Source organism: Argentina silus (genome assembly GCF_951799395.1).
Source record: "Argentina silus genome assembly, chromosome: 2".
NCBI lineage: Eukaryota > Metazoa > Chordata > Actinopteri > Argentiniformes > Argentinidae > Argentina > Argentina silus.
The window spans coordinates 22,067,749-22,092,634 of record NC_139656.1 but is presented as its reverse complement, the minus strand read 5'-3'; the positions used below and the strand labels follow the sequence as shown (position 1 = coordinate 22,092,634).

General features: G+C 43.3%; 2 protein-coding genes across 4 annotated transcripts in view; one reads left to right on the top strand and one right to left on the bottom strand.

The window, feature by feature from the left end:
• Positions 1–14,776, bottom strand: part of klhl13 (kelch-like family member 13) — a 29,359-nt gene extending 14,583 nt beyond the window's left edge. Inside the window, exons 1-2 of one of the 2 annotated variants that reach the window (XM_083687830.1) lie at positions 14,734–14,776; positions 11,480–11,553 (exon numbers count right to left, since the gene is read on the bottom strand). In XM_083687830.1, coding sequence (XP_083543956.1) covers positions 11,480–11,532 — 53 coding nt within the window. In that variant the 5' untranslated portion in view covers positions 11,533–11,553; positions 14,734–14,776. Of the gene's footprint in view, positions 1–11,467; positions 11,554–14,733 lie in introns of both variants that reach the window. The other variant, XM_083687829.1, reaches the window with a different exon arrangement.
• A 983-nt stretch (positions 14,777–15,759) lies between these two features.
• On the top strand, positions 15,760–24,596 carry wdr44 (WD repeat domain 44). 2 transcript variants are annotated; one of them, XM_083697028.1, is made up of 20 exons: positions 15,760–16,328; positions 17,006–17,039; positions 17,396–17,476; positions 18,093–18,708; positions 19,089–19,222; positions 19,328–19,423; positions 20,563–20,699; positions 20,962–21,045; positions 21,181–21,287; positions 21,441–21,592; positions 21,740–21,878; positions 22,025–22,086; positions 22,388–22,504; positions 22,611–22,733; positions 22,850–23,041; positions 23,250–23,351; positions 23,446–23,561; positions 23,653–23,780; positions 23,905–24,039; positions 24,186–24,596. In XM_083697028.1, the coding sequence occupies exons 1-20, from the start codon at positions 16,252–16,254 to the stop codon at positions 24,272–24,274; spliced, it is 2,721 nt and encodes a 906-aa protein (XP_083553154.1). In that variant the 5' UTR covers positions 15,760–16,251; the 3' UTR covers positions 24,275–24,596. The 2 variants fall into 2 exon arrangements, with proteins under 2 accessions (XP_083553154.1, XP_083553153.1); XM_083697027.1 differs by having other exon boundaries at positions 17,372–17,476.
• Positions 24,597–24,886: the final 290 nt, after the last annotated feature.

The window sequence follows — 24,886 nt, the reverse complement described above, 5'->3', positions numbered from 1 at the left end:
AATAGCCAGGCCACTAATGACAAAGCAAATAAGTGCCTGTCCCTAATAAACGATGGATTATAACTAATTGTTTAAAAAGGTATGTAGGACTATCCTCTGCTAATATATAGCAGATGATTTAAGTGACGCATTTGATTCTGAGCGACCGCTGTGACATTACCAGTATTAATTCAACAGTCTGACAGATCGCTTTCAGCAGCCTTGTATGGAAACGATAATACATAGCCTATCTAGCAAAGATGAATCTGGTATTGACTGATTTATTGTAAGCTAAGAATATTGATATAATGTTGGTGGATATCTGTTCTCTGTATGATATATTCAGCTCCGTCATATCGGGTTTTAACAGCAGTTTGGCAACAGCAGTGGAGGGTAACAGCAGTGGAGGGTAACAGAATAACCACCAGTCTCCATAAAAGCCTGTCTCCAATACATGCAGTGCACTCTGTGGTTAAAGCTAATAAACACCCAGGATACTAAGAGAGGTTTTACGGTAGCCCAACTAAATGTAAGAATATCAAATCCCTTTATCAAACTGCAACAAACACAAAAACAGACATAACACCATTGATACCACAAACATCAACAAAAGATAATGGTCCCCCCCAGAACACCATGTTATCAATGTAAGCCTAATGAAGAAATAGCTATGCAGAATCCTGTTAGCCTTTGAATGACCAACAGTTCAAAAGAAGAGGCGAACAGGCCCCTCCAGCACACTGAGGTCATCAGAATTCACCACCACGACTCCTTCACTGTATTTACACTACTAAGGCAGTGCAGAACGTTGTAAGACCAGAACAGTGTTTAAAGACAGGTAAGAGAAACAAGTACAATCCACAAAATACAGAATTACCATAACAGATTTAAAAAATAACTTATAATGATGAAGTACAGCGTGTTCCAGGTAGTTCAGAGAGGAGCAGCTGTGATGTGATTTCATGCTGTGCCAGACTTCTGCTCCATGCGAATGAGATACACTGAGGGACTGACCTTAGCATATCCCCATCTTTGATTACACAACATCCCTTTCAACTAGGTTGGACCTGACGCCTGCCTCTTAATTAGGCCTAAGCTTTGAGGGAGCGGCCAGATCAAACACAAAGGTGTCTGCTCGCTTTTTATCCAATTACATTTAAAACTGGGTTGTTCTTCACTAAAAAGAGAATTGGTGACTGAAAATACAGACAAAACAGTAGAAACTCAAAAAGTTAAATGCAAACAAAGACCAAATGGAAACGAACATACAAAAAAAAGGTTACTAGTGCATAACTATACAAGCTTTGAAGTCAGACATTTCTCTGAGACAAAGTAATATTTCTTTGATGTTATAAAAATAGCAGGCAGCATTCTTATTCATGGTAAAATGCAATTGACTGGCAGGAGGCACAGAACATGCAGCCTAGCTCAGCCTAATGAGTTTTGGAGTAGAGCGGAAAACATGGAGTGATCAAACATCCTAATCAAACAGGTCAAACCAGAAGAATGGGGTCCTGTTTGGTTTTGCTGTCAGTCTGGAGAAACAATACCTCACAGGAGATGGACATAGCACACAACACCTCCCCCAAAGGCCAGGTTAAAGTAGCCTACAACTACCACACGTCATAATAGCAGCCTAATAACTCATTTTGAAACCAACATAGTGATTCCATCCAACACTCTGGGAATCATCTCCATCCATTCTGCTGTGACAATATTCAGCAAGAGGGAAGATTAGTCTATTGAGAGAGAGATCATTAGGCCTATGCAAGGAAAATTGACTTTTTTTTTTTTTTTTTTTTTAAAGAGAAACAGACATCCTAAGGTTTTCCAGTCACACAATATGAGTCACCACATAATGCACCAAATGCGCTTACCGAGACACACTTCATAAGACCTCCAGCATTCATCCAGCAGTATTATTGGGGAGGGAAAAAAGATACAGTATGCAAATAGAGGCAGAGTGCTAGCGTCCTAGCAGAGCTGTACTGTATGTCGCCTAACAGAAACAAACCTTGGGGGTGAGCACAGCTTTTGAGCAAGAGCCACACAAACACAGCATCTCCACTGGCTTTCAGCCCTGCTTACGTACAAGTACATTTGCCAGGCCAATTCCATTATACACTAATATAACCACCTACTGTACCTAGATTATTCCGTTTTTAAATGCTCATTTCAAATTAACTGTCTTTTTTTTTTTTTAAGTTTAATTGTCGCCATTGACTAACCTGGAGTGTCATTCCTCAGGAAAGACTGGCTCCGGGGAGAGCATGGACTTTGAATGTCAAAAGTACATGTGCTTGGATGGATTTGAGACATTCAAAGTCCATGCTCTCTCTCCCCCCCCCACCCTGAGTCTTTCCACAGAAATCAGTCCGGAGTAGGCCTATTGTGTAATCACATTTACATTGGATTGTTGTGGATGTAGGATAGACCTACTGTTCCCATTGCATAACCACGCTGAAATTGAAAGGAGGCACAGAACAGCCTAGCTCAGCCTAATGAGTTTTTGAGTGGAGCGGAAAACACTGATGATCAAACTTCCTAATCAAACAGGTCAAACCAGGACAATGTGGTCCTGTTTGGTTTTTCTGTCAGTCTGGAGAAACAATAACCTCACAGGAGATGGACATAGCACACAACACCCCCCCCCCCCCCCAAAAGGCCATCTTAAAGTAAAATAATCAATCCTTCCCCAAAAACTCTCCATGCCTGTGGCCTTCAGGCTCATAGTATTGAAAGTAAATAGGACAGAAATTAATGTGTAGTACAACCCCATACCCTCTTGCTGTGGCATGGGCCACTGGGCTGGAAACTTTGCTGGTAGCCAGGTCAGCATGATTAGCACTCAAGTCAGACTGGACTAAAGAGTTCAGCCTCATTGTAAGAAGATAAAACACGGCCGTGGACGGAGCAGCAGCCGGGCTCATCTTTATTTACTTGATTTTCTTTTTCACTCGGCTGCCATCAACAAAGGAAACCTTTGCATCCTAAAATATTTTCTGGACTACCGTTTTAATATCATGAGTACAAATTAAGTTTGCAACTTCTTCGATGACTTAGCGAGCAAAACTTGTTTGCAAAGAGTGTAAAAAAAATAGTGACATCATCCACAATAATTTATTGACCATATTGCCAGTCTCTACTGAGCTGTCCTACGGTCTTGTATTGCTGCGGTCACGGACAGGATGAGAGAATGCTTAAGAGTATGTTAAAATAGCGTACGTACAAACCACTGAGTATCATTGCTGGTTTAGCCATGTCCTTGAGGTTAGGATGAAATTAACTGTAAAGATCTTTACAATTCACACAGCGTCAAGGATAAACGCAGTGACTTCCCAGTGAACTTCCAAGTTATTCCACGGGTCTTCTGGGCAGTGCACCTTTGCCATTCCTCCCAAGCATGAAATCCGCACCACAGGCAGAGGCTATATTTAGATCCAAGTGGGATCACTGCAGGCAGGCAAACACACACGTTAAAATAGGCTAGTCCTCTGTCCCTGCATCCCTGTTAGGATGTTGGGCTACAGACGCATTCCTGATTCTACCCTACTCTTGTTAAATGACCAAATGCAGTGAAAGGGCAGAAGGCAGCTTCAGAGGCCAGCATCAACATGAAGAGTTCCTTTCCATCCCCTCCTTAGATTATATAGAGAAGAACCACAGAGTAACTTATAATCAGAGGTCTAACATCAAGCTGTCTAAAAACATATCACACAATATAAGAGTCAAAATAGCAACTGAGCTGGCCAGGCCAGGCAGGGCTTCACTCACTGCAAATGTCTCTTTTTGTATTTTTCACGGGGTAAAGCTAATTTGCAGACCTTACGGAACAGAAAAACACACATAGGGCTACTGTAGCTGTGGATGTGTAAGAAAGGCAAACAGCTATGCGAAATCACTAAAGCTATATCCCATGGTAAAAATCGTGTTGGTTCAAACATGATTATGGAGCTTAAATCTCCCATGTGAAAAATGGCTGCTCCAGCTTAACCTTTGCTTATAAGCACCACCCATCAGGAGACAGGGGTCAAGACCATCTCAGTTAGAATCTATTTAAGATATCAATTTAATTCAACTTTTCAGTTGAAATTTAGGGCAAATTACTAATGAGTTGAATTCCAGACTTGACTGTACAAGTACCGCATTTGCTTCCATTCTGCATTTCTCTGGATATTCAATTACATGTACATTTATGGCATTTAGCAGACGCCTTTATCCAAAGCGACTTACAACAAATACATTTGTTTAAGTAAGTGAATCATCTATCCAACAAAGTAATCAATGCTCACACCAGGGGCCATTGGCAGTCGTAATGCTAGGCTTTATTTTTTATTATTTATTAACAGTTACATGTTAAGATGTAGCCTGAAGAGATGGGTTTTCAAACTCAATTGTAAGATATCTCAATTGTAAGATCATATTGATAATATGCTTTAACTAGCAGCCAGGAATATTGATCTATGCTTGTCCAAGTATGTAGCCCTATCAACACAGCCCAGGCCTCATTCAACTTGCCATGAAGAACCACAAGCAAAGCCTGAGATCCATTTAGAAACATTGTCTTTCCAACAAATCCAGAAATTACACCCCCATAAACCTGCACCATGTTAGTCTGTGGCCATGTACCAATGTTCATCTCCATCTGATTCTAGCCAGGCAGCCCTTTCTGAGGTCTTTGCTCCTCTGGATGTCATTTCCTCAGAGTCAGATTAAGCCAGGTTACTGTGCACTACAGAGGCAAGGACACCGCCATTTACCCAAAGATAGCAGGAGGTACAGGAGGAGGATGTGTTAAGGGGGCTTCTCCCCCACACACTGATGGAGGAGAGCCTGTGTGCACCCTCCATACTGCCCTTCCCCCCATCCAGAGCAGCAGCAGCAACAGACGACAATAGCTTCTAAACCAGGGCGCACCAGACACCCTGACAAAGGCAGGCTCCTCCCAAGCTTGCTGCCGCGGCCGGGAGTCCTTGCAGCCGGATAAACAGTGACACGGGTGGAGGGGCAGCGGACATGGTCCTGGCCAAAATAACACTGAAATGGGCCGGGGATAATGAGCCACACTGCTCTAAAAGGACAATGCTCCACTAACCAGCCAGTCATCACACAGCACAAAGGAGGGTATTAAATCGACCCCTCTCAACACACATCAGCGCTCCCATCATATTGTGCCCAATTAGGCTGCAACGAAAGAGGAGGGGGACTCCATCATATACCCGAAATAATACACAAACTGAAATTAAAAATCAAACAAAAAACATACACCATCACCACCATAGCATGCTGTGAATGCTAGTCTTTTTTCCTTACTCACATATAGGCAGGAGAGAGCGGCGAGGACCTGGATGTTTTAAGCACTGCAACTGGGAATTTCCAGCTGACAGGGGAACCGCTTTTCCATTTCAACGGCATGTTGTTGTCACCAGCACGGCGCTACGGCGATACAAACGGCAAAGAGCATTTCCATGAACAGGCTTCCAGCGAGGGCTTCCATCCCACTCTGCCCAAACGGATGAGAGGGAGGGAGTGCGGAGCGACCGCGGTAGAGTGTTAGAGGCAGCGCAGGCTACAGACAGGGCTTTACAACGCTAGCGGTAGAGTGTTAGAGGCAGCGCAGGCTACAGACAGGGCTTTACAACGCTAGCGGTAGCACTGAGAAGCCAGTGGCTCGTATCCCCGGTGCCTACTGGCCCAGCAGCAGGTTCACAGTCATCTCCTGTTAGAGGGAGGAAAAGCCCTCCTGTCCTATCGCTCTTTGAGGCTGTGCCGACTCTGACCCAGTAGCTCAACAACAGTGCCACCTTGTTAAAGGAGCGCCGACTGCAGTGCTGGGCTTGTTATAGCGAGAGGTAGAGGAGAGGGAGGAGTAAGAGAAAGGGAAGGGAGGAGAGAGAGAAGAAAAAAAGAAAAAAGAAAAAAAACTGCACTGAACAGAGGCTTAAATACAGTAGCATCTCCTCACCCTCAGTCTACAGTGCCAAAAATAACACTTTTATACATTGGGAAATAAATAAGAGCGATAACAACTGAGAAAGATCATATGGAATTTCTAACCATCAATTTGATTGAGAAATCAAGCTCAAGCCAAGCACTCTTGTTTTACAGACTCAAACCACATATTCAAAACCTCAACAGTGTGACATGTTCACACACCCACACCTACTGTTTGCTAAACACACATGCATGAAGTCATTCTCAGTATTGAAGGAGGGTGCATGACTCCCCCCCCCCCCCTCAACTATGGAGAGTACTCTTTACACATTTTGAGAAAATAATATGGGGCTATAAAATAAAAGGGCTTATCAATTCGATGTAAACGTATAAGCTATCCCATGGACTGACAGTTCAGCCTATGCACTCCCATCATCCATGGAGCTCCTCTTATTGAGCTGGAACACTAGGAAGTATGCAGTCAGCCGTGGCCTCGCCTGGGGCAGCCAGCTGATCAAGAGCACTAAAACTACCCTCCTCAACCTCTTTAGATCAACATTCATCCAAGCACTATGAGGAAAATAAAAACCAAGCACTGAGCGCTGCTCATTTCCACAATTACAGTCTCACTCATCCCAAGAGCACTCAAACCTCCATGTCAAGAAGTCTTAAGCAATTTCTTTTACTGTGTGCTACTTCCTTCTGACAAGACCCCTCTCCGCTCTTGTTTTAAAACACTCCTCAGACCTACAGATCTACTCACATCTTCATGAAAAACTCTCTTGTAGGGCATCCAAGTTCCCTCTGTCAGGCTGGGATCCCAGAATACTCACTCACTCACTTTAACCTAATCAACCAACTCTCTATCTAGGTGCTCATCATCTAGGACCCCCTTCCCGTAACTGGGAATAATTACATATTACAATAACAGTCGAGCCATTAAAGGTTCTTTCACTCAAGCCATGTTTCAGTCCCCCTCTTTCAGACCACACCCGATCCTACAGTGGACTGGCTGAATGTGTCCTATCAGAGTGGTCGTGTGCCCTCTCTGTGATTCCAAAGGATGACAGGGGAGGAAATGTTTTTATTGGCAGGGATTAAACAGTATGTTGGAGGTAGCAAGGACACAGACAAAAGGAAACCAGGGGATTAGAAATCCCTTTGTCAGTTGAGTAGGACTGGCACAGAGCCAAATGTGAGCACGTATACAGAAAAAAAGGCTAAAATAATTTATATTCATGTCTGATTGAACAAAGGCTGGCGGTGAAATATTCATACGATCATTCTTAGCACGGTCTCACTCTCACTACACAAACCAACTCATGGTAAGACCACACACACCAAGATCACCTTAGTCCAGAGCAGGGTACAGTACTGGCAAGCTCTGCACGTTAGCCTATTATGTTATGCTGCCCTTTAATTCACACGGATCCCTAACTCCAAATGGAGAAGAGAGAGCAAACATCTAAAAACTCAGAACTGGATCAGTCATGACACAGTAGCAATGTGCTATAAATCATTAGGCTGTATGGGAAGACTATTTAGGCCATTACAATTTTACTTGGCTAATTGTAATATTTTAATTTTTAACCATTTTCCAGATTGATACCATCTGGGCATGTAGGCTAGTGCCTATTGAGAAACATTGCATCTCTATCACAAATTAATTTGTTTGATTTCTACCCTACGAAAGAAACAACTGAGAAGCACTGTGGAGCTCAAGACAGGCTGGTAACAAAGACAAGAGACAGCACTGATAATCCTTGATAACCAAACTCCTTCAGCGATTAGAGCGAAGCCTCACAATGGCTGCTTGGATCAAAGCCATGATGAACATCAATCTGTGAGCTTCATTCAGCAGCGATTAAGGCTGCTGGGAGACACACTTCTGAGCTCCGAGCGCGCGCACACACACACACCACATCCCAAGACGGCAGGACCAAAGGCAGAATTACACAATCACTGTTCAAGCAGAAAAACAACACACTGCATTAAACGAGTACCTAGACACAGCGTTGCTATAGTTAAAGAACACACTGTACTAAAAAGGATGAAACATTTTGTGCTATAGGAAGTGTCGAATCCATCCATAAAGTAAGCTAATTGTCCATAAGATTGGATACAATTGCTTTCGTTGGTGCACCTTGCCTTTGTCTGACATTTGCACTGGCCATTAGGTGTGTGCTCATGCATGATGAACACTAGAAGTCCAGAGAGGCAGCCCTCAGTCATGACTGCAGAGCAGACAAACGTATACCATCTACTGGACACAGGAGGAACTGAGATGAACACACCCTAAAGCAAGCAGCTGATCAGACACACAGTCACCACAGAGTGGGGCACCTCGTCTCGTCTGTCTCTCTGGCTCCGTCAACAAACCCCAAACCTTCCTCTCATCCTGTCTGAGACTCTATCCTTCTATCCAGCTGTCATCAAAAGGAGTGAAACAATATAAATACATGGCTACACAAATAGTGCTGTTTATGAGAAAGCCCAGCAGATCCAATCAACCAATAAAAAGATAAGAGGAAAGGAAAGCTGGTCAGGCAGAGTACGAGGGTGACACCCCTTCTTTCCATTTAAAACGGACAACACCTGCGTTGGCTACATTTGGACACTGGACAATAAATGGCCAACTCATAAATACAAACTAATAACCAAATATGCCTAGGCTGGTGAACATGTTCAAGCAAGCGCCACTGGTTTGCGTCACATTCAACAGCATTTTACAGTGCTCACGGTTATCCAAATCCCATCTGCATTCATCATTACCAAAGCATTTCCTGGGGTGTGAAATAAACCTGTTGGAGTGCTTGTTTAGAGAAACTCACCTAGCATAGAAAATCTCCAAGACAGAGGTAGAGGGAGCAGTAAAGAGGCCTTAGCCCTGCATCAGAGGGACTTGGTGATGAAAGGCTCTCCCCAGCAGGTGCTGAAGGGTGAGGAGCTGTGGAAGGCTCTCCCCACACAGGGAACAGTCTAGAACCATGCTAAAGGAGCCTTCTTTCGCCCTTAAAAAAAACAAAAAACAGGCTGCTTTCATCTGGCTTCGAAAATTCTCTCTGCTTGAGAACAGTGTTAGTCAGTCCACACCAAACGTAAAACAACAACAAAAGCTTGAGTGAGTGAGTAGAAAAATGGTCCTGTGTGATAAACCCAGAACCTGTTATCATTGATTAATGTACACTATTACAGTCAACATTAACTGCCATTGAGATTTCCCATTCCATGACATCTTAAGAGGGATGAGCTTAAACTCATCTCCATAATCACAACATGGCTCTATCCTGATCAGTCTCAGTGTATATACCTCACAGGCCTAGTCAATACAACCTCTGGCACACACACACACCCTTGACAATACCCTTCACCACACACTCCTCCAACTATTTAAAAAATAACATATTTGAAGAAAAAAGTGAAGTGTGGAAAGGTCACAGAAATACACTTAAGGGTAAACAGTAAAGTTAACACCTTTATATTTTACCCTTATAATGGTGTGGTATTCAACAGTTGTAGTTTTAAAGCTATTTTTGTATTGCATTGAACTTGTTTAACAATAGAAGGAAGCCAAACAGTTTTATGTCCAGGGTCATTGAATACAAGCATTTGCCTAGATCCCTGAAAGTTAGCATGTGGGAAGTTGAGGCCCATACGGACGGAGTTTTGGCCATTGGCGTGCACTGACGCAACAGATGGAAGCTGGTGAAAAACAGCTTAGCAGACACGGGGGAACAAACCTTGCCAAAGGCACACTTTACCATGTGCTGGCTATTAACAGGCCCTAGATAAGTCAACTGTCCTCCTCAGCTGAAGTTTTTAGTGATTGAGTGTGTGCTGGTACAAACTGTGGCATCCGGAGAATCCACTTAGAAAATGATACACTGAGCAAAAGGTAGCCACCAGTGGACATAAATATCATATATTGACCATACCCTACATTTAAAAAGACACTTTGCCCTTCCGTCAGCACTAGATGAAAGAGAGAATAATAATGTCTGGGCAATCGGCATGTCTCAAATCCCACAACCTATTCACTCGAAAACCTGTCATGAAGCTCTAACTTCATTCATGAGTTATTCATTACCATATCTTGTAGCCCTAAAAAAAGAATTATTCAGCAGAACTAAAATGCAAAGCATTCTGTCAATAATAATTGGCAATCTGCCTGTTTGATTAAGCCATCATCCCTTTCCCCCTCAGTCAGCTTGCACATTTCCTCTCACTCAGCTGCACCAAGTACAGTACAGAGGCATGTTCTCTGGTCAAAAACTGCCATTGCCTAGCAACCACTTCCTTGATGCTTGTTAGGAGGCTGGGAGCCGAGTGACAGAGTAGACTCAAGAACTGGAACCCAGATAAACACTGAAAAACAGACATTACAAAAGGGGCATGGTGGGGAGGACTACAAGCCTTGCCCCATTAGAATTTGTTGTAGCATTCATAGGAATGGAAATTATTAATGTGGGATTAGTAGTTGTACTTGTAGCAACAGCTTTTGGCTTGGTTATAAATATATAATAAACGTGTTACGAAAGCTAGCCTACCTACACTGTGCGTCGGAAAACTTCAGTAGCCTTATCCAAGCACTGACGAAAATAACCGTAGAACTAAATCTGTAACATTGTGTCATGAAAGCATTTCCAGTTAAGGCAGTCAACTAAAATCTTCATGAAGTGCTCTGGACAAAATCCTTGAAAACAGCTGCAGCAACACGCAAAGGGGCACAAAGGACAGGGGCTTAGAGAAACCTCACTGACACACCATTGCCAGAGAGGACACAGACAAGACAGCCATGAAAGCTGCATCATTTATGATCCTTCATTATTTTGGACAGTCCATGACGCTAGACAATCACAGAACTTCTTACTTCATTAACATAGCTGATGGTAACTGGCTTACGGATCAAACCCACTCACAGCTTGCAGTAAGGCATTAGTCACTTGGTATAAAAACAACACTGCCAAAGAGGGGCCTGGAGACAGGCCCAAAGCGGCACCCACTACCCAGAGACAGGGGGACAATGACGGCCCTCTGACAGACTGAGTCATGGATACACGCTGTAACCTGACCTGAATCACTGCAGCACAGTAAACAGCCCACACACAGTAGTTCGCCTGAACACCCTGTACTGTGTGTTTAACTCTTTTACATTATCACAGATGAAACTTAACAGCAATGGTTTTTTTAAAGATGAAAACTAGTTACTTCAAATGATGTAACAGGTAGAAATTCCAAATATCAAAAGGAAATATTCTTTCAGTAAAAATAAATAAAATCCAACCGTGAGAGAGAGAAAGCAACCTGACATAGATTAAGAGAATAAAAACCATTTCATGTTGTTAGACTAAGAATATACTTTGAGATGAGACGGAATTGCTAATGTCTCGCTGAAATTGCACAGTGAAGTCCTATAGTGAGCTGAAAAGCTAGTGTTTGAAGTTACAAATTCAGACATAACAGGCAAAAACAGGAACTGTCAAAATCAGGCACTTCAGAAGAAAGTGAGAATGTTGATTGTGAATGTAAAGAGGCAGAAAAAAGTTGGACATACATTGCACAGTACCTGTCGTGCAGTCCAATGGACATTGTCTCCCCTCTGTGTACAGGGTGCTCCATGCCCTCGCCAAAACCACACCTCTGAAAGACACAAGAACAACACACACCACATAACTGGTAGTCTTTAAGTGAGAGTCATAACATACTGCATCACCATATATTGTACATAACCCCCTCCACCCATGTATTAATAGAAACATTGTAAAGGTTTGTGGAGTTTTGAAAAATGTAATAGGTAAGTTACAGGTCTAAGGCCTATCATCACACTTCTCACACTTCTCCCCTGTTATCTGTCCAAGTGAACCAGGGTAGCAAATCTGCCAACTGGAAATAGGAGATGGCCAATCTACTTTAACAGTTGTCACGAGTTTTGCCCACCAACACTGAATGACTTTCGATTAAAACCTGTCTCCCTGCTGAAATTAGTTTCAAAGTAAAAACCAAACAGTCAGGCTCTCCTGCATTACTTTTTGCACACAGCATCAATCATCTAGGTATACATTTCAGATGTTTCTACACCTTTATTTACCCAGGTTAGTCTCATTGAAATCCCTTTAACAATACAAACCCGGTCCACAAGATGTTTCTATTCATGCACTAGAATTCTCTCGGTCCACTCTTTATAGGGGCAGGTGAACAGAGCTCAGCTCCCGCTCCCTTTTCTCCTCTCCGTTTTCCATTTATCAACAGAGTGTGAGCATATGGCCCTTTCTATTAATATTTCAGACTCATATTTTGGGGCGTTGTCTGCCATCTGTCCTCCCTGCACCCCACTGTTGGGCATGGTCATGATTACAGTGGAGATCAGATGGGGTGATAATTGCAGCACAGTCTGTGTGGATAGAGTTCACAGTGCCCATGACCACAACAGGGAATTACACACTCAGATAGGATAACACAGACATAGAGAGGGAGAGAAAGAGGGAAAGAAAGAGGATAGAAAAAGTATAGCCTGGTGTTTGTTTAGAGGACCAAAGGAATAGCCTGGCGTGGTACAAGTAGAGCCTAATAAAGGTGACAATGCTTGCAGGGTCATATTTGTTTAACTCCTGGTTTAGGCTCATGTCTTATCTGTGGCGAAGAGAACTTAAAACTGTATATCGGTTGGGGCAATTGCTTTTTCTCCTAGTAACACCAGCAACAGTTGTAATTGTCTACTGTTAGACTGTTTGGGTTAGCACTAGCTGTGAAAATTAAATGTGTCCTGATATTTGGAAATTCACATCCATTATGAGGACATCATTCTTCAAGTGTGCCAGGAGAGGATCAGCCATGGTCACTAAACTAGCTCATTAGATGGGGCAAAAAAGGTTGAAGAGGCTCAATCTGGAAAGAGGAAAAAACAAAACAAGCCCTATTGCTTGCCCTTTATCAAACATGGCCTTTAAAGTCTCCTGACAACTCTGTCACACATTAGGCTAGTTGTTATTTGTAGCTCAGTGTCAAAGGACCCTATTGTTTAGCTTAACTGTGAACAATGTGCAGGCCTATTTCTTACTAGACACATGAAACATCCAATATGAAGGGTGGGGCCTGGTGGTACTGGTCTGCTGAGACATGGCAGGGAACCATACCATTCAATGCTATAGGCTTTCATTACAAACCAAGCAGTACAAGCAGCAAAACTGCTCTTGTTAAGCCTTCTGTTAAATCTACTGGGGTGGATGGAACATTCAATCAATACATTTTGACTTGCTGTCAGTACACAGCAACAATCAACAAAGAATGAAGATTAATTATGAGAGTGCAGTTGGGCAGAAATACCATAGAGAGAAAAGACCTGTTGATTGCAGCCGGTCCTCACACAATTAATGTTTTGAAACCCACTACGTTTGTACCCTCTGCAAAAAAAAAGACAACCTTACAAGACATGTGATGGCCTATGAGGACCTCATGATGGAGACACAATTATGTGTTGTCTGAAAGTAAATGCATGGCCTACTGGTACATAGCTTGCTAAACATCATGATGATGCCCTGACAGTCACTTTTTTGGTCAATACTCAGCTGGGTTATTATAGTTGAGTATTGGATGCTAATTTTCTGGATACATTGTCTATATTAATGCTACACATACTACTTGAAGTGCAGCAGGCACTGTGATTTCAGCATGCGGCGCCAGTAACAAAACAAACAATGGACCAAATGCATTTTAGCATGCAAATGGCACTTGATTTCTATGACATCTGTTGTGCTCAATGAATGACATTCATTTACTATAATAAAAATTTGTTTTACTTGATTACAACGTGTCCTGTGACAACCAAAACATAAACAGTGGAGTAATAGGCCATATTGCTTTGGTTATGATCAGGTAAAACCGTTACACTCTCATTAGGGTATTTAGAAGTGATATTCAAGGCGGGGGTATTTTCATTATTTGAAAATATCACAATCAGTGCCAATATTACCTTTCTAACTCAATTAGTCAGACAATAGATGACATGCGGAACCGGGGTGCACTGACACTGTGCTGCTGTCAATGACTGACTGGCGGGACTGTCGGCGCCCAGCCGATGTCCATTCAATAGATTATTATACAGACAGGCACAGATAACTAGTCTCGCCAGCTTTGTTGTCGTGGGTAACGTTCGCGTGCTAAATCATTCTCAAACAGCATCCCTTTGCCACAATTCCCCTGCGCTATGTCAGCTAGCTAGCTAGCAAACTTGTCAACACAGTCAGCTGTGTAAGACCATCTAGCTTGCCAACTTAAAGGCACTCATAGTTCATACTGGTCGCAAATGAACCAAGCCAGAACAAGCCACCTAGCTAGCAGCGAAAAACTTCTGAAAGTTAGCTAGCAGGCTATCTAGTTTGCACGCCCACTCTGATCTGAACGTCATTAGCTAGCTCGCCAGATTAATCTCTGGACAGTTAGTATCAACAAATCGTTTGACAAACATTCATTATCATTCAATTGGAAATGACTTGCTCAAGCTAAACAGCAAGAGATGGGTGGTTATTTCTATTCGGGTTTATTTTGACGTTTTAGGCAGTGTCAATTTAGATTAACTTCGGCGGGCGAGAGAATTTGATGGAAGGACAAAACAGCTACACACACAGCATGGCTACCGACAGCTAACGTTAGCAAGCTATTAGCTACATCTATAACCAGCTGGCTAGCTAGTTTACTTACACAGCCAAATGCTAGCGGGCTACGTGATGTAACTGGCAACTTTGACTCGCTTTGCAACATAACACTATAGAGCGTAGCTATCTAAAAGTAATTCAATAAACTTTTAAAAAGCAAAATGCTTACCTGCAACTACGGGATACGTCCTTGTTTTCTTCTTAAACCCTCAAATCCACTCTACTCATGGACCTCACCAAGGTCCGCCTCCAACCTAAATTAACCAATGGTTGTTTGCTAGGGGACGCTGGAGTATCCATGCTGGTTACTGGTGAAGCCGTATGGCAATCTTTTTCATTGGTTAAAAACTCCCATTACTAATCAAAGTAGAGTGTGGGTTCCAGCTGGTGGCTATACTGTCTGAATGCAGCTTTTATAAATAGATCAACATTGATTGCAATTTTGTAGCAAGTTGAAATTAGTCGTTTTATTCAGTGCACACACACACACACACTTTTCCCATCCACAACTTGTGCAATTTGATGTCAAACCATCGAATAGTATATTAATATCATGGAGGCTGCCGGTGGAAGTAAAGATTGGAGGACGGGCTCATTGTAATGCATGGAATGGAATAAGGAATGGTATCAAACACACCATTCCTTGTTCCATTCCATGTATTACAAGGCCCGTCCTCCGATCTTTACCTCCACCAGTCTCCGCTAATAAGACAATAAGACATATACATAATGTATAGCAACGATAACTTCCTCTGTAGGGTACGCGCGATTTGGACAGTCGGTGGGCTCGTCGTGATGAGAGAGGAGATATCGGGGAGACGGGAGAGGCGGCAAATGTCGTCATCAGCTGAATGACAGACGGGGAAAATGTCAGACAGATCAGTTTATTACTTATGGCAGACAGTATAGCACTGTCTCATTAGAAATTGCCTCTTTAATGGGCAAGTGTAATGTATCAATGATCCGAAATTTTCTTCTTTGATGTTTGTCTCCACAATAAGACGTGCGTTTCGTTATTGTTTTGTTTTCGACACCTCCCCTCACACACGGGCATTCCATCAGTCAGTATTAATATACACAGGATAGGGTAGTACTAGGGTAGTCCTGCGGGTTCTCCGAAACTCCACCCACGAGGGCAAAAACAGCTTTCAATTCGCACGGACCCCAAAGATCTGTCAAAATCCCAAAGAGCTGTCAAATATATTCTCGCGAGAACTCTGTATTATGAATCTTTCAGAGATTTTGCTCTTCTTCCTCGTTTGAGATTACCCCTAAATTTGGTGCAATTGCAGTCTTTTTCGAAGAAGACAGTGGTTATGGGCTTGAGTTGTAGCTTTCTAGAACATTAATTTGAAGAATACTTATGTATACTGTTGATACACGCAAGTTATTAGGTTGAGGCCAACATTAGCTAGCTAGCTAACGTTAGCTAGCTAGCTGCTACGTGTAGCAATATATATACAGGTGAGTGGCCTCTCCCATGCTAGCTAGGGGTGTACCCTATCGATAGTTCGCAAGTTTACAGTTAGCTAGCTAGCTATAGTGTAGTCAGAGGACCTTTTATTATCCTGGACAAATTATAAATCGCATGCTCCGGATTGTCACTCCAACTCGGGATAAATCCAACCAGGGATATTGTTTTATCAAAGAGAGAGAGGCCATTGTATGCATCCAGTTAGCTAGCTAAATGGCGTCAGATACAAGTGACACAGAGGAATTCTATGATGCTCCTGAAGACGTAAATTTTACTCCATCTCCAAAAGTGTAAGTGAACTTTCTTTTTCAAATAGATGCTGATCAAATAATCTAGTATTTGTGCTGAGTTTGTAAGTTATCTTATGTGCTGGTCATACAGAATAACTGAAACCAGGGATGAAAACGAGCTACCATTCTACATTTAGCTTGGCTACACATCAACTATTCATGTATATGTTCATGACAATGTGCAGGGGTGCATTTATTTTGGTCTGCTCTTGCATCGATACTCGAATGTGGTATCCTGCGTATTCCAGGTTATCCATTTGAGAATGTTCAAATGGAAAATAATGCCTCTGGTAAATGTCTTGCATCACCAGAGATGTCAAAGCAAGTAAAAGTAGTCAAATACAGCTGTTTTGGCTTCATGAATGTTCAGCGGTAGATTGACAAGGGAATAAACCGAGGATGTGTTCGAGACAGACTGTGTCAATAGAAGCCTGGTGTACAGTGTACTCGAGGTGATATGGTTAAAGGGGTCTTCAATATACAGGCATCTACAACCAACATAGCCCACACAATGATAAATGATTTCGTGATTGTCCGGTATAACTAGAGATTTTTAAATCAGAGAGAGCCCTTTGTATGCCAGGTCTTTTAATATGTTTTTAACTGGATAAGATGGGTTGAACTGTATAAAGTCCAAACTCATGACTAACAATTTCACTACATTCTGTATTGTTTAGGTCACCTGCAAAGTTTGTCCTTCCCTCAATCCAGGTATGTGTTATTAGTATTTCACAGTTTATCTGTAACAAGTATAAGAATTCTAGAACAGAAGCCATTACTATGTTTAGAGATAAGATGGTGAAGTTTAACTGTAGAGTAGAGTTTTGTATCAGACTGGAGACTGAATGTTGGTCTTAGTTTAATCATTACTTAAAGGTCATAGCTGCTGGAAAGACGACGGTGCGTACTTTCAAATCCAACTCCTGCGTAATAGTAGCTCAGTTTAATACTGTCCTAATTATGATTTGTATCCAGCATTTAGTGTGTAGATGTTTACAGTATGTATGAAGTGCTTGTAGGTTAGGTAAGTGTTTGATTCTCAGTGTCTGTCTTCCTGTGCCTGTCAGCCACGGGTGGTAAAGAACCCACCACAAGATGTGACTGATGAGCTGGCCCCACCTGAGGCACGCCAAGATGACTCCATCCAGGTACCCTTCTATTGCAATTCCAAATTGCCCCTTCCCCCAAGCCACATCTGTAGATCTGAAAGGATTGGATAGGAATAAGCAAAATGACCAAAATTCCACCTACTCTACCTGAAGGCAAGGTGGGGAAATTACCATCTTGCTTATACCTATCCAATCCTTATAGCTTTATAGGAGCGGGTATGGGTGTGGCAAGAGGACAATGTGGAATTAAGGACTTTTTTTTTTTTAATTATATTTTTTCATATTTTTAATTAAGGACTACTAAACCTATTGTATGTGCTGATAGTCATTCATTTCTGAATATGGTGTTTTATGCTTGATGACTTGGTCCAGGGCTTTGTGTTCATGCAGCCAGTGTGTCACCCCACTATGGTGTCACCAGAGGCTACATTGTCCCTGCAGTAAGTGTTTGGATGTGTGCCAGTGAGCACACTGCTAAGTGGTCTGGGTCATTGAGATGTGTCAGTCAGTGTTTGTAATTCTTCTCACAGTCACTCTCTCACAATATGTGTGTTAAGAGCTCCCAACACTTATATCAGAGAGAGTATAAGGTTAAAGACAGTCATTGTAATGGTGTCCCGTAACATTTTCATCTGTGATGTCTTGTCCTTCACAGATTATTGACAGCATCATTGAGGAGAGCCAGAAGGGAAATGTTGTGGAGGAGGAGGAGGAGGAGTCTCTTCTGTTGAGGGAGGTTGATGCAAGGGCAGAGTCTGAGCCGAAGAATGAGAGTGAGGCCATTGTGGCCCCTGTTGAGGTTGAGTGTCCTGTTGTGGAGCTGGAGGGCCCTTCTGTGGAACTTCCGCCTGTTGTTGAGAGCCCAGAGAAGCCACAGCAACATGTAGGACCGCAGGGAGCATGCTCCATGTCTGTCCCTGTGCCTCCAGACATCCCCTGCCCGTCGTCTGGTCCACAGGAGCATGTCCAGCCTCCAGACATCACCAGCACCCTGAGTCAGAGTCAACCAGACCTGCCAGACCTTCCCGACCTGCCCCGGGTGGCTGCAGAGGGGGACAGGGAGCAAGCTGATTCTGACTCATCTGGGCCTACTAAACCACCGCGGCAGTTCACAGTAGAACCAGACATTGTGGCTAGTACCAAGAAGCCTCCGCCCTCACGTCCACCCCCTCCCAGTGGTGCTCCTCCTCCAAGGCCACCTCCCCCGTCCCGCCCAGCTCTACCCCCCAGTAAGAAGTCCCAGGAGTCTATGAGGCAGACAGGGCTTGAAGGTAAATAACATTGTGTGTGTTTCACCTCAAGCTCCATAGCACAAAGTCAAGTGTGCAAATTCTGATATGCGTGTCAATTAGCATTCCTGTGGGGATAGAGCAGAACACACTGACCTTTCATAACAATTGTAGCATATAATCACTCCATCCCCCCCCCCCCCCCCCCCCATACACACACACCACACACTTACACATTTACACATACACCTCATTCTCATTTCCATTCATTCCATTTATTCCTAACCCTAAAGTCCAATATATGTTTGTTTTATGGTCTGAAGGTTCATGACATTTTATCCCCACATGCTGTAAAATACAGGATGGCATTTAATTGTGTGTGTTGACTTTGAATGCTGTGTCTCTGCTGTGTGATTGGCCAGTGTGTACAGGCGAGCTAGTGGAGCCCTGTGGTCTGGTGTCTCCCAGCAGCACAGTGAGGAGCATCACCAAGGACCTGCAGCACTCTCTGGACCTGGCCAGTGCCACCAGTGGTGACAAGGTGGTGACAGCACAGGTCAGCATCCCCCCCCACGTAACCCACTGTTAGCCCTGTTTGTATAGAATATCCCTTCTCTCAGAGGCGACACAAGCGTAAGAATGTGTTTGTGTGTATCTGCAGGAGAATGAGGATGAGCAGGCCTCCACTCCAAGTGGAGGAGACACTCCAGGTCCTCAGCGCCCACGCTCCGACTCTGGCAGAGAGCTGACTGACGAGGTAAGAATCCCTCCCCCTCCTCCTGTCCTTTACTCCTGATGCATCCTGCTATCAGCTCCTTTGCGCATGTTTTTTATTGCACATATACAGTGCCCTCCATAACATTTACATTTATGGTATTGCCAGACGCCTTTATCCAAAGCAACTTACAACAAATACATTTGTCAAAGTGAGTGAATCATCTATCCATCAGTCATCATAAGAAAAAAGTAATCTATGCTAGGACCAGAGGCTATTGGCAGTCACAATGCTAGAAGTGACTTATTAATTTATTTACAGTAGAGAAACTTGTAGTGGGGATGAAGAGGTCTTTAGGAGGGACAGTTAAGATGTAGCCTGAAGAGATGGGTCTTCAATCTACGGCGGAAGTATTGGAAAGAGGAAGCATTTTGTCTTCTTTTAGTTCTATACTCCCAACAGTTTGGATTTGAAATCAAACAATTGCAAATTCAATGTTTTTTTTTTTCAGATTGGGTTCACCATTTAGAAAGTACACATTTTCTTATTATTTCAGGGCTCCAAAAGTATTGGAAAAAATCATATAATGTCCAAATAAAGTACTTATATTTGGTCGACAATCCTTTGCATGCAATAACTGCCTGAAGTCTGTGACCCATTGACCCCATCTGACACTGGCTATATTCTCATTCTCTGGTGATGCTCTGCCAGGCCTGCACTGCAGCCATCTTCAGTTGTTATTTGTTTCTGATTGATTTTTTCTGATATTCCTGCCTCATAATGGCTTCATTGAGTTTCATTGATGTCTCTTTGGTCCTTCACAAATGATGTGACTGAACACACCTGACTAACCAGAAACACCTGTCAAGTCAATTTTCACTTTTGGTGTCCTGAAATAGGGGCACTATGTATAAAAAGGGTTGCAATTTCTAAATGGTAAAACCAATCTGAAAAAAGAAAACATTGAATTAAAGCTGAGAATCTGTACCTACCTCATAGTAATTGTTTTATTTAAATTCCAAACTGTTGGAGTATAGAGCTAATAGAAGACAAAATGCTTCCTCTTTACAATACTTATGGAGGGCACTGTATACTGTAGACACTGTATTCTGATAGTATGTGTTCTACCTATGTGTATGCATTTCTGAGGGAACTGATTTTGTTTGTGATCTCTGTAACAGGAGATCCTGGCGAGTGTGATGATAAAGAATCTGGACACTGGTGAAGAGATCCCTCTGATCCAGGCAGAAGAGAAGCTTCCCACAGGGATAAACCCACTTACCCTACACATCATGAGGAGGACCAAGGAGTACATCACGTAAGAAGAGCTTTGTTACTACTTTACCCGTGTTTTTCAATCACACAACTGTAATTTACACTAAACCCCTGATCTACGAATGTCACAGGCATTTTACAGCACTATACTGTATAACTCACATCCCCATGCTAATAGATACAATGTGTACATTTTCCTCTTAGCTTTGATATACATATTATGTAGCACAGCAGGCAATGATCAATGAGAACACAGTGAAACATTTGCTTAAAGGAGATGTCTTTTGTTCCTTTTCTGCACTCAGCAATGATGCAGCACAGTCAGATGACGATGACAAGGCCCAGGCTCCGCTGTCAGAAACAGACGGAGGAAAGCTGAAACAGAAAACGTAAGAGCTGGAGCCGTGCCATGCCTTGTGCTGTGCTCTGGTTTAACCCCTTACTCTCTGCTGTGACAGAGCCCGTCATGATGGAGTCATCACAGTATTGTTTTCTCATACCTCTCTTTTTTAATTTCTCCCAAGCACTCAGCTGAAGAAGTTTCTGGGCAAGTCTGTGAAGAGGGCCAAGCATTTTGCTGAAGAGTACGGGGAGAAGGCGGTCAACAAGGTGAAGAGTGTCCGCGATGAAGGTATGCCGACTCCCACAGCCAACTCCCATCCCAATCCTATTAAAACAGATCCTGTTATTTAGGCACTACTGGTTACCATTCGTCTCAGTAACCAGTAGTGCCACTGGAACGTTGCTCTGTGGAGTGGTTTCTCACTGTGGGGTTGTGTCTCAGTGTTTCACACAGACCAGGATGACCCGTCCTCTAGTGATGATGAGGGGATGCCCTACACCAGACCCATCAAGTTTAAGGCAGCCCACAGCTTCAAGGGCCCCTTCGACTTTGATCAGATCAAGGTAGTCCAGGACCTGAGCGGAGAACACACGGTAAGATTGTGTTTGTGTGCATTTGTGGAGTTGCTGATGTTTCTATTGAACCTACTAACTGCTATGGTTGAAGTATAAGTGTCCATGAATTGTGCGAATGTGTGTATCCTCACATATTTGTTTACCAATGTCCTGTTGTGTCCTTAGGGTGCCGTATGGACCATGAAGTTCTCTCACTGTGGGAGGTTGTTGGCCACTGCAGGGCAGGACAACGTGGTCAGAATCTGGGTCCTGAAAAATGCCTTTGACTACTTCAACAACATGAGGATGAAGTACAACACTGAAGGTAGCTCATGTGAGCATTTTATTTCACCAAAATAGAACTGTGATGTACTCTAATTTTGGCTCTTGACACAGTTAAGTTTCTCACATTGTGGTACAGCTTGTTTGGCTGTTCTCTCAAGTTGCTCCACTACATTCTCTCTCAACCAGGTCGTGTGTCGCCCTCTCCCTCTCAGGAAAGTCTGTGCTCCTCCAAATCAGACACAGAAGGGGTGAGTCCGGTTAGGACCTGTCTGTAGGATAACCATAGTAATGGGGAGGACTTGGGTTATGGTTAGGGGGGGAACTCTAACCAGCACATGAGGAGCTATAGCTGGTTGAAGTTTAGATGTTTTGAATCTATGCTCTTTCTCGGAGTATGGTATTGAATTGGAGACATTAACTCCTTTGTGTTTTTTTGACGTATTAGCATTCCTATGCCAAATCTGTCTAAAAGATCAAAACTAAAAACTAAACAAGGGTTTCTGTGCAGACCTCGGCACCAGCCTAATAGAGCTTCTCTACTCTTCTCAGTTGAGCAATGTTCCAGAAGACCCTGACACAGAGGACAAGAATGTCCCCTTCCGCCCAATTCCCTTCTGCAAGTACAAAGGTCACACTGCTGATCTGCTGGACCTGTCCTGGTCAAAGGTGAGAGCTCACAGCCCCCTTTCCTCCTTCCCCATCCCCTCTTACAATGTTCCCCAAGGCATACACTCTATTCCCATTATGATCTGTATTGTTCCTCTGATTTCAGAACTACTTCCTGCTGTCTTCTTCGATGGATAAGACGGTTAGACTGTGGCATATATCCAGGAGAGAGTGCCTATGCTGCTTTCAGCATATCGACTTTGTCACAGCCATTGCTTTCCATCCTAGAGTAAGTGTGTTTTAGTTCCTTGGACAGTGTAAAGTGAAATTATAGACTTTTTAACTGCTGTGTGTGAGGTGTATATTCTGGCTTTGTAACCATACTTACCATCCGATCTGTTACAGGATGACAGGTACTTCCTGAGTGGCTCTCTGGATGGGAAGCTGCGGCTCTGGAACATTCCAGACAAAAAGGTGGCGCTGTGGAATGAGGTGGACGGGCAGACACGCCTCATCACAGCTGCCAACTTCTGCCAAAATGGGAAGTACGCCGTCATCGGTACCTACGATGGCCGCTGCATCTTCTATGACACAGAGGTACCTAATCCCACCACCGGAGAGAGACCTGCTCTCATTAAACATTGTAAACAAAGAATCACAGCAGCGCTTAGTTCAGCCAACTTGATCCTTCCTTGATGAGCATTTCAATGTTAGAACATAAAGAGGTTCATTCACTTTTCATCCTGTCAAACCCAGATGATGAAAATTAGGTTTTTACCATTTCTTCTGTTTCTTCTCTTTTCAGCGCCTTAAATACCACACACAGATTCACGTGCGGTCCACCAGAGGCAGGAACCGAGTGGGCCGCAAAATCACAGGGATTGAGCCTCTGCCAGGAGAGAACAAGGTACAGCTATGCCTCTGGTGCCCTGTCACATACAGGCCTCCGATATCTGCTGATTGACAACTAAGTCTCCTTGTCTTGTCTTGCTGTGCTGCAGATTCTGGTGACCTCCAATGACTCGAGGATCCGCCTGTATGACCTAAGGGACCTGTCTTTGTCCATGAAATACAAGGGTTACGTCAACAGCAGCAGTCAGATCAAGGCCAGCTTCAGGTGAGAATAGCTTCTTTTTGGTCATGTCATGTCGTTCCTCCAGTGTGGCAGTAAAAGAGACCTTATAGAACTCTCTCTCTCCATTTCACAGCCATGATTACTCCTTCATTGTGAGCGGCTCAGAAGACAAGTATGTATACATCTGGAGCACCTACCACGACTTGAGCAAATTCACCTCCGTGCGACGAGACCGCAATGACTTCTGGGAGGGGATTAAAGGTAATTGGACGCCACTTTGTGGTGCTCAGTTCAGTATGGTTGGTGATAGGAGACACCGTCAATATTACACTGGGTGAATTGATTGCTGCCCAATAAGTCCAGTCTCTTTTTTTTAATCCTACAGCCCACAATGCAGTTGTCACATCAGCCATCTTTGCACCTCATCCTGATCTGATCGTCCCAAAGGAGGCTGGGGCAGAGAAGCCTGAGGCAGAGTGCAATAGCATAGACTCCACCGACTCAGAGACCATTCCCTCGGGTATGTCCCCTGCTCAGAGAGCACTGAGCACTGTAATAATGGAATCAACAGATGATTGATAGATGGAATCACAAGCAGGGTGGAATGATAGGATAGAAAAAGATTTGTATACTATCAATGCTAAAACATTTTTTTATTCTTTGCAGGGGCCCTGAAGACTGATCATACAGAAGTTCTGCTCTCTGCAGACTTTACTGGTGCCATCAAGGTTTTCATCAATGTAAAAAAGTACTGAACCCTTCAGAGCCTGGATCAAGGCGAAGTCTCAAGCTGAACCCTTACTACATGGACATGTCAGTGCGCTAGTGTGCAGTCCTACCATGGAGGCAGAGAAACCCCCTGCCAGCACTTCTAACATTGGTCAATTGCCTTCTGGAGAATGCTCAGAGAGGAGAAGTTGTCCACACCTTTTGCCCTTCGGAGAATGGGGACCCTGAAGTAGAGGATGATTAGAAGACGGAGGATGTGTACTGTAAATGGAGGAAGCATCTCATGATGTCCTATCACATTTCTTTTTATTGTTTGTTTCTTCTTCTTTTTTTAACACAAAGACAAAGTGTGCACTGTGTATACAAAGTAAAAGCGGATGGTGAGACAGGGTCAGAGCAGACTGTAAAGTACAGTAATAGGACCAGAAGCCTAATCTGGTCAAAACATATGTGCGAACTGAGAATTGGATGATGAAAAGACACTGTATTGTAAGCTATTTGTCAGAGTGTAAGGACGGGGGCACACTGTTTTACCCTCTATCTTCACAGCTTTTCTAGTAACCCCCTCCACAGCAAACTTTGCCAAGAATGACACTGTCTTAAATTTAAAACAATTAGCACTAACTCTTAATTGTTTC